This window comes from Bison bison, unplaced genomic scaffold, assembly GCF_000754665.1.
Source record: "Bison bison bison isolate TAMUID 2011002044 unplaced genomic scaffold, Bison_UMD1.0 scf7180017864198, whole genome shotgun sequence".
In the NCBI taxonomy this organism is placed as follows: Eukaryota; Metazoa; Chordata; class Mammalia; order Artiodactyla; family Bovidae; genus Bison; species Bison bison.
This window is the reverse complement of record NW_011494770.1, coordinates 4,931,483-4,942,117: the sequence shown is the minus strand read 5'-3', so window position 1 is coordinate 4,942,117 and position 10,635 is coordinate 4,931,483. Positions and strand designations below refer to the sequence as shown.

Here is a 10,635-nt window from a genome sequence, read left to right as displayed (position 1 = left end):
CAGTCCCTAGTCTTTCCCATTCTGTTGTTTTCCTCTATTTCTTTGCATTGATCGCTGAAGAAGGCTTTCTTATCTCTTCTTGCTATTCTTTGGAACTCTGCATTCAGATGTTTATATCTTTCCTTTTCTCCTTTGCTTTTCGCTTCTCTTCTTTTCACAGCTATTTGTAAGGCCTCCCCAGACAGCCATTTTGCTTTTTTGCATTTCTTTTCCATGGGGATGGTCTTGATCCCTGTCTCCTATACAATGTCACAAACCTCATTCCATAGTTCATCAGGCACTCTGTCTATCAGATCTAGGGCCTTAAATCTATTTCTCACTTATTAGTACAAAAATTATCAGATTATGTAATTTATTAATAATATTATTTTAAATATTCAGTAGAATTAGTTCTCTGAAAGTATTGATGTTAAATTTATGAAGTCAAGTCTCCATGTTTGCTAGAAGCAAGTTCCCACTTAAACATAAAGCATTCTTTGTTCTCAGAACCACCTGAGCTACCTCTGTACCAATTACTAATTATTCAAATTCTGGAAATATTGGGTTGGCCAAAAAGGCCGTTCAAGTTTTTCTGTAAGATGGTGTGGAAAACCCAAATGGGCTTTTTAAACCTAATAGTGGATACAGACATTGTTGGAGGAACTATGTATACAGTTGACAGAAACACCCTCATCATATAGGTGAACTTATAGCTTTTTTTAACCCCAGATATTATTTCTAGGTTTAAGATTTCTCCTAGTACCAAAATGTATCAGCCCCTGTAAAGAGAAGATGCCATAGAGAAGGTACTCAAAATGAAAATAATTTTTATTAACATTTTTTTGCACTTAAGCCAATCCCAGCTTGTGAAATTTGAAAATTACCATATGAGCAGTGCCAATATAAACTTCATAACCCTAAAATTAGTGTCTAAATAGTGCAGAAATGTGTTAATATGTACAATTTGTGAAATTTGTAAGAGAACAAGCAAGCAGAAAACGACTTTCACAGTCAGAGTCAACGCGTACATAGATTAGGCAGTGAGACCTTCTGGAGCAATGTTTTGTAACTTCCAAATGAGAATATGGGGACCCATAGCCCATTAAACTACAAAATCCAAACAGAAAGCACCATTAGGATAGCTGTGAATGCCTTTAAATCAAGTTTTTTAATTCTATAGAAGTATTAAATAAACCCAGTATTTTATTATTACACATTTTGTTAAGATTCTTTAAAATTTTGCAAGCTGATTTTAACTGAAAGTGTCGTGTCCAACTCCTTGCGACCCCATGGACTGTAGCCCGCCAGGCTCCTCTGTCCATGGGGATTCTTCAGGCAAGAATCCTGGAGTGGGTTTCTGTTCCCTTCTCCAAGGTATCTTCTCAACCTAGGGATCGAACTCAGGTGTCCTGCACTGCAGGCAGAGTCTCTACCTACCATCTGAGCCACCAGGGAAGCCTGATTTTAATGAAGCTATCTTCCAAATTTAGCCTAGCCAATCATTTAAATTTCTGTCCAGAAATGCCTATCACTGTACTCCTAATAATCAAAACAAAAATATGCTACTCACTGAAAGTCCTTTTGGAAATAAATGTTTCAGGTCTTATTTAATAACAGTATAACACATATCAACGCTTCCAAAGCCAATGCCTAGGATTATTATACAGCATGGTGATTTATTCACAGGTTGTTCTTTATATGAATTTTTTCTCCCAACTATACTTTCAGTTTATATCCTAGTTTTCTATTCTATTATCTCACAGCACAAAGTGCTCCCTAAATGACAGTTGATAAATAAGTTATTAACATTATTTTAAAATAAATTTATTTTCTTTCATTATTGAATCTCTTCAAGAGAGCTACCTTAAAGATTTTTTTCATTTAGCTTTATGAATGTCCTCATGTAAGAAAATGAAACTTTATCATTTTCATAAATGTTCACCCAGTATCACTTCTGAATTATTCTCTCATATATTAAAGAACTCAGAGAGCAGTGCTATATGGATACTTATGACATGCCTTTGTATTTTAGAAAATATTGGCCACCAACAAATACTGTATCTTGGCAGATACCTACCTGCCCATCTCAGACAGTAAGTAAGAATTTGCACAAATAAAGAATACACATTAAACCAAATGATTCCAAAACATTGACATCAACATTCAAAACATTCAACATCATGATGAATGATGTTATATGCTATTAATGTATTTTTTAACCTACACACTACCATAAAAAATTAACTATGAGAAGGTTTTATGTATAGATTTATTTTAATATTTAACATTTTTCACATTATTTGAGCTTCTGCTGCAAAGATGCAAGACAGGGCCAAAACTAGGCTGGGGCAAGTGAGGCCCTTACCTCAGCTGCAAAATTTTAGAAGGTACCAAATAATTTAGTAATTAAGATATTTTATTTTTAACATAATATTTTCAAAATAAAAATTAAGAACAAAAAATATCAAAAATGAAAATAAAAATTGAAAGAGATCCACATTGTCATGTTAATAGACTATCACCATTTTGACTACAAGGGTAAAAAAATGAGAGAGTCTTGCTGTTTTCCTCTTTTCTTTAAGGCAAAAATGGCTTCTCAGCTCATAGCAACAGGAGATTAGCAATATTTTAGTCAAAATGATAATTTTGGTGACCAGAAATTATCTCTTACCACCTGTATTTACTGTATGTAACAAGTGTCATTATCTATGTAACAAGCTACGAATCCACTTAAAATATCTCACATGGAAAGGTGAATGGAAGTTTACCAAGAAACAATCCATAATTTCAATTTGCTACGTTTGTGTCATATTTCCATAATCCAAGCTTAAATTGTTTGCTTCTGATTCTATTATATAAACACAGGCATGCTATCAGCCACAAGGGAGATTTTCTTCTAGTATTTTAGAATGGGAGGATTTTCATAGACTACCAAAAAAAGGAAGAGACCACTGTACGGATATTTCCTTTCAGGTTTATACGTAACACAGAAATAATTAATTTCATTTATTTACCAACACACTTTATTTCATTCTATATAGTTCAATATAGAAATATCACCACATTTCTTTTTTTTTTTTTTTTAGAAATATCACCACATTTCTTTGCTCCCAAACGTGGCAAAACTCCTTGAAAGCTGAATATACTCCATGTCATTATGTCAGATTTGTCCCTTCCCATTCTTTCTCTTCTTAGACTCTTTATTATATAATAATGTCAGAATTATAGGGAATTTGTGCAAATGAAACAAAGAACATTCGTAGTCCCTTTACCCAGATGCACCAGTTGTATTTTGCTTTATTTGCCTCGCTGCTACTTTCTTCATAATCACTTGAGAAGTTGTTGTACACATCATGCCCCTTTATCCCTAAATATTTCAACATGTATTTTCTAAGAACAAGGGATTCTTCCATGTAACCACAGTTCAATTGTCAAAGTCAAGGCATTTATAGATAGGATATTATTATCTCATATAGAAGTCCATATCCCAGTTTTAGAAATTGTCCTACTAATGTCATTTATGGAATTGTTTTTTTTGATCCAGGATCCAGTTCAGAGCCGTGCATTGCATTAAGCACACTGTTATCTGTGTATCCATTATTATGAAACAATACCTGGGTTCTCTTTGTCTTTTATGAAGTTGATATTTTTTAAGAGTTTAAGCAGGGGCATGTATATACCTGTGGCTGATTTGTGTTGCTGTATGGCAAAAGCCAACACAATATTGTAAAGCAGTTATTCTCCAATTAATTAATTTTTTAAAAGAGTTCGGACAGATTGTTTACTTGAAGAATATGCTTCAGTTTGGGTTTTCCTGATGTTACCTCTTTGGAGGGGTGGGATGTACCTCGGGGCAGGACCACTGCACAGGTGATGTTGTGTCCTCAGTGAATTACGTCAGGCAGAGTAAGATATCAGCTCCTCCTATGACAAGTGATGCTGAAGTTGAATAGTTAGTGAAGATGGTACCTCCTATACATTTGTCCACTAGAAAACTATCCATGTTTTCCTTTTGGATTAATGTCACCTGTGAAAAGGTACTTTGATACTATGTAATTATCCTGTTGCTTTTTAAACTTGTACTTAATTTTATTATCTATTAATGATTTTGGCCTGAATCAGTTATTACTATAAAGGTTGCTATTACTAATAACTCATTGTTTCTTCCACCTTATTGGTCAGAGCTTTCTCTTCCCTTATTTACTTATTTACGCACGTCCTTACTATGGGCTGGTGGAGTCTTTTTTTTTTTAGTCAGTGATTTATAATCCACTCTCCTGTTATTCATGCTGAGTTTCAAATTTTTGCATATTTGCTCAGAAAGACCCCCTTCACATTGTCTCCTCTGTCATTTTTCTACGAGCCCGTCATTTTTTGAACTCTCCCTTATTTTTCGGCATTACAAGAAGTCACAGTTCATCTTGTACTCTGCCTGCCCCAGTCTTAGGTTCACACATTGCACCAAGGTTATCGGGCTCCTTTTAGCGATAAATTCTATTTAAATAACAAAATGTGCATGCTAAATGTGCTTGTAGCTACTGGATATTGTTGCTTATAAGCACACAACAAAATGTGCTTGTTTAAGGGCACAGTTCAATGAACTTTGACTGTGAGTGCTGCACTCACAGTCCCTAGGTTAATCTCATCTGACCACTCCCAAATGTATTTCTCAAACCCAGTCTTCTCCCCCAAGCTCTGGATTTTATATCCACTTATTTCTACTAGACATCTTCACCTGAATTTCCAATAGACATCCAAATTCAACACCTATCAAGCTGAAATCCACCCCACACCTGTTCCATCTGCAGCCTTCCCCATCTCAGATGATGGCAGCTCCATTCCCCCAGTTATTCAGGCCAAAAACTTGAAAATATATTCAAAATGTATTCAGAATCCCCCCATGTCAACTCTCTCCATGGCTACCCCTATGGTCTAACCAAATCATCATTTCTTGCCAAGATTATTCCAGTAGGGCTGTAACAGATCTCACTGCATCAAAAGTTTGCTGCTACAATCTTTTCTTAATACAGAGGCCACAGTGACCCTTTTTAAATGCTGTGTTTCCATATTACTCTTCCTCTCAAAACTTTGCAGTGGTTCCATGTTTTACTGAGAGTAGAGCCCAAGTTGTTACAATGGCTTTCAGAGTAAAATTCTCACACACACCTCCACTTTGCTCTATGAACACATCTCTTTCTCCTCTTTTTCTCTCTCTCTACATGCCAGCATCCCAGCCTCACTCCCACTTTGGAATTAGTTGAGCTGGTACCTCTGTAAGAAAGGCTTTTCCCCAGATACCTGCTTGGTCAGCTCCTTCATGTACTCCAAGTTTTGATCAAATCGTAGCCTCTAATGAGGGCAACCTTGGCTATCCCAACACAGAACTCCTGATCCTTTGTCCCTTGCTTTCCTTTCTTCCCCCATTGCACATACCAGCTTCTAACTCATTTTTATAAATTACTTCTTTTTTGTTTATTGCTTATTTTATATCTCCCTTGGCTAGAATGCAAGCTTCTTGAAGATGGGGGTCTTTGTTTTGCTCACTAGAGGACCTAGAACTGAAAGATCTCACCAAGCATCTGGAACAGTGCCTGTCCCTTAGTAACATTTAGTAACACTCAAAACATTTTTTTTTTTTTTTGCGGCCTCATTCTACTCGTTGCAGGATCTTATTTCCCCAACCAGGGATCAAACCAGACCTTGCCAGTGAAAATGCCAAATCCCAACCACTGGACCATCAGAAAATTACCTCAAAACATTTTTTAACGAATGAACCTCTTTAACCTGTACTTTGATTGATAAACAGAAATGAGTGAGAACCTATCAGTAGAACTGAGCCCACATTCAATATTGATGTGCACCTAAGCTCCCAACTTCAGTTTACTGCTCTTATCTCCTTATGGTCTTGTTTACATCTCCCCACACATGAAATCTAAAACCAATTGAAAATAAAAAGAATTTTAAATCAGGTGGCATTTCCAAAAAGCAGTGGGTGTTGTGTGCCCTGAGTTAAGTCTTTGCATGCATAATAAACCCAAGTAACTTTCTGATTTTGGTCATCCCCTGACCTTGGGGAGCGCCACATTGTAAAAGGGTCATTTTCCATCTATTCCTCTCTTCCAATATCCACTGTGATTTTGAGTTCTATAGAGGAAAAGGGGACATGGGAAGAGGCATGAGGGGAACCAAAATTTCTTTATGTATGAACTGTATGTTTTCCTACTAGGACCATTCAGTTGACTCCAGATCTAAATTTGGCAGCAGACATCACTCATGTGGCTGAGTGATTCATTGAATTTCATCTGAGATGAGACCTACCTTGACAGACATTCAAATAATGTGCTTGGAGTATTTCTGGACAGTCAACAGTCAAGTTTTAAAAGGCACATGTGACAGAAGTATTAAAAGATCTCTACTGACAGGATCAGATTTTTATGGCCACCAGTGAAAGAGAATATACTCTATCAGAAAATAAACACCCTTTTTGCTTCATGTCATGAGAATCTAGGTCACTCTTGTGCTGAGAGTTTTAATTCCTTTGCTGACGATGTTCCTGGGACATTAGGAAACCTTTCCTCGTGTCCAAGCTAGTGTATTCTCAACTCTTCTAATTCAGGTGACGGATTTCATCAGACTACAGAGCCTGTAGGATGAGAACCTGTTCTAAATTCTGGAACCTCCATTCCAATATAGAAGAATAAAAAAGCATGACTGTTCTTTAACTGTTCTGCATACAGAAGTGTGTAAATTTACTAAGTTTACTAACGTTGTTAAGAAAATGAGGTTTTTAATTCACATTCATGTCTTCCAAAATTAGTCAGAAATATCTCCTTTTAATGAATGTAACATATCAGAAATATCCTTCTTGTTCTAAAAGAATTTCAAATGCAGAGTTACATGGTCTCTATTTAAGAAAGCGTTGAGAGCATCTCTTGGGATTCTCTCCTTTATAATGCACTCTATTTTTACAGAGTGGAGAAAATAGGGCTTTTTAAATGTATAACTTCGGAATTTGATTGCTTTCCACAGATACAACACACTCAGGGGAAATTGGCACCAAGAAAAAGGTGAAAAGACTGTTAAGCTTTCAGAGATACTTCCATGCATCAAGGCTGCTTCGTGGAATTATACCACAAGCCCCTCTCCACCTGTTGGATGAAGACTACCTTGGACAAGCAAGGGTGAGCTAGTTACCCCTCGGTCACTTCGTACCAGCCCAGTGGCTAAGAGGATGTGCCTCCCCCCACCCTCCCACCTCCCCTACCTCCACTGGTAGCACCTCACTTTAAGTCCTACTTCGGGGCCCTGAGGAGCTCTGTGCCTCTCAATAGTTACTCAACACATCTGGGCTTTTCCCTTATATATTAATATAAAGTGAGGTTAATAGAAGCACTCTCCTCATAGGGGTGGCACAAAGACCAAATAAAGTAAAGCATGTTTACATGCTTAATAGACTCATATCTAGCACATGCTAGCTATTTTTATTTTTATAAATGTGCAAAACATTTTTGCACAACACTTAGGAAAACAAGGGTTTCCCTTGTAGCTCAGTTGGTAAAGAATCTGCCTGCAGTGCAGAAGACCTGGTTTCGATCCCTGGGTTGGGAAAATTTCCTGGAGAAGGAAATGGCAACCCACTCCAGTATCCTTGTCTGGAAAAATCTCATAAACAGAGAAGCCTGGTGGGCTGCAGTCCATGGGGTCTTTGCAATCCACTCTGGTGGCTCAGAGTGTAAAGAATCTTCCTGCAAGGCAGGAGCCAGGAAAGAATAGTGAAGTGGGTAGCCATTCCCTTCTCCAGGAGATCTTTCTTACCCAAGGATCAAACCCAAGGCTCCTGCCTTGCAGGCAGCTTCTTTACTCTCTGAACCACCAGAGAAGCTCCAGAAGGAGAGCAAAGCTAAGCTCCCAGCACTGGAGCATCTGACAGCGTTCTCATGGATGCCACGCCTCTCAGCAGCCATCTCCCAAGAAAGACGACACTGAGATATAGGAAGAACCAACAGGCTGGAAATCGGGATATCAGAGATCAAATTTAGCTCTGCCTTTAGAACTGGGTGACCTGGATTAAAAGAGCACTTAAACTGGACTTCACCCAAAACCTACTGTCCCTTTATTTCCTGATGCTGTTGTGAAGTCTTTGTGTGCCATGATGAGGCCTTTGGATTTTATCATAAAACACGGGGAGACCACTCAACGGGAGGTGGGGAAAGAGCTGGTCCTTAGCAGAAGCAGAGCCCATGAGAAGAGAGGAAGGCAGCCACTGGAGCTACAGTGAGGGTAGAGTCAGCGACTACAACTCTGACACCATCTAACTCTAAGCAGGAGGTATTGTTCAAAAGAAAGGTGGGCCAGTGGCTAAGACTCTGTGCTCCCAAAGCAAGGGGCACGGGTTTGATCCCTGATCAGGGAACTATTAATAAGATCCCAAATGCTGCACAGCACAAAGAAAAAAAAGACATAACCAAAGGTTTGAAAACAGGGACTGAATCAGATATTTGTACACCTACACTCATAGCAACATTATTCACAAGACCCAAAAGGAGGAAACAACCCGTATGTGTGCCAGGAAATGAATGGATAAGCGAAGCGTGGTATAATTCATGCAATGGAAGATTATTCAGTAGTCTACATTGGACGATAGGTCTTTAAATTACCCAATATTTTCAATTGCCTACGCTTCAGTTTCCTGTCTGTAACAGTGGTTAATTTCACATTTAGTCCACACTGAGCAGAGTAATTTGCTCATCAATCATCTAGATTTCTTTTTTTTTTTTTTAACTTTACTGTAAACCTCCTCCCCTAGGTAGAGACTATAAAACTACAATTTTAACAATTTAAAAATTTTAACTACAATTTTAGCTGTTAAAATTGTATCTATCATGTGTGTTGTACTGTGTACATGCACTGCTCTAAGCTCTTTACGTATATTGCCTTATTTAATCTTCACAACAGCCCTCCAAAGCAATAGTATTATCAGCTATAGTTTCTTTTTTTATTTTTCTTTTAGATAATTGCTTTACAGCATTGTGTTGGTTTCTGCCAAACATCAACACGAATCAGCCATAGGTATAATGGGTGATGGTCCCTCCCACTTACACCCCCCTCCCACCTCCCTTCCCATCCCACCACTCTAGGGGTTTGAGTTCCCTGAATCATACAGCAAATTACCATTGGCTATCTATTTTGCATATGGTAATGTATTAGAAAACTGAAATACAGAGAGGCTAAGCAATTTACCCAAGGTACCACAGCCAGTAAGACATGCGGCTGTCATGGGATGTGGCAGTCTGATTCCAGAACCTATCCCTTCAACACTGTGATTATTAGGGAGTGGAGTAAGATTTGTTTTACTACAAACCAGTTGTACATAGATAGTAGTAGGCTACTATTTTCAACTGTTTAATTCTTTAATTCACTGTGTCTCAAAGTAAATGTTTGGGTCTCCAATATGATTCATCTGAGTGGTGTTTTTTGTTTGCCTTTTCAGCACATGCTCTCCAAAGTGGGAATGTGGGACTTTGACATTTTCTTGTTTGATCGCTTGACAAACGGTAAGTCACCCAAAAGAATTTTCACTAAAATACACACCATAAAATGGGATTAATTTTGTGAAAAACAAAATTTATTTTTAAACACTGTTATTCTTTACTTCTTTCTTTTCCCACGTTCATAAATCTACAGCCATCCTAGAAGGGCCAGGGCAAAGGGAAATTCGTTCAGATGAAGAATAAGGGTTGAATTTGGACTTCAAATCTTAATACAATTTCCTTCTGGTCTTGATGACTCCAAAAGCATTTAAAAAGCACAGATTAGATCTTTCCTTGCGTAATACTTCAGCCACATGCAAAAGGAGGTCATTCGTTCTTAGTTGATGAAAACTAGAAACATAAAGGCATATCTGATCCGTCCTGACTCTTACTGGAGCCAATGGTTTTGCACTTTTATTAAGTGAGTGAGTCTGCTCCATTGCAAGTATTGTTCAGATATGCTTGGCATCATGAGAAGAAAATAATTGCTGAGGATAGAGTACAGAAGCTTAGATTGCAGCTGAAGGGAAAAGTAAAATTCTTATTGGCTCCACTTTTTAAATTCTTGTGCCTATAGAGGTTTCTCTTAAGCAAATAATAAGATCCTATTGTATTTTTAACTGCCCATCGAACAAATCTGATAATAGGGAATCAGTAAAAGACATCACATTTAATGCTAACCATCATCTACCATGGCCTTCCCAGGTGGTGCCAGTGGTAAAGAACCCACCTGCCAATGCAGGAGACATAAGAGACAAGGGTTTGATCCCTGGGTTGGGAAGATTCCCTGGAGGAGGACATGGCAACCCACTCCAGTATTCTTGCTTGGAGAATCCCATTGTCAGAGGAGCCTGGTGTGTTACAGTCCGTAGTGTTGCACAGAGTCGGACACGACTGAAGTGACTTAGCACGCACACACTCATCATATACCAGGCTTGTGTTTTAAGTCATTACAGAAGATTTTCCTCACCATTCTATTCCTGACGAACAACATGTAGTGGAGAGAGATACAGCCTCAGACCCTGAAACTGAGCTTTGTGTGCATGCGTGCTAAGTCTCTTCAGCAGTGTCTGACTCTTTGTGACCCTATGGACTGTAACCCTCCAGGCTCCTCTGTCCGTGAGAT

General features: G+C 38.2%; 1 protein-coding gene across 3 annotated transcripts in view; it reads left to right on the top strand.

Moving 5' to 3' along the window:
* Positions 1 to 10,635, top strand: part of PDE7B (phosphodiesterase 7B) — a 352,599-nt gene that overhangs the window by 292,761 nt on the left and 49,203 nt on the right. For all 3 annotated transcript variants that reach the window (XM_010844247.1, XM_010844246.1, XM_010844248.1), the window contains 2 exons: positions 7,009 to 7,160; positions 9,470 to 9,533. In XM_010844247.1, coding sequence (XP_010842549.1) covers positions 7,009 to 7,160; positions 9,470 to 9,533 — 216 coding nt within the window. The remainder of the gene's footprint in view (positions 1 to 7,008; positions 7,161 to 9,469; positions 9,534 to 10,635) is intronic.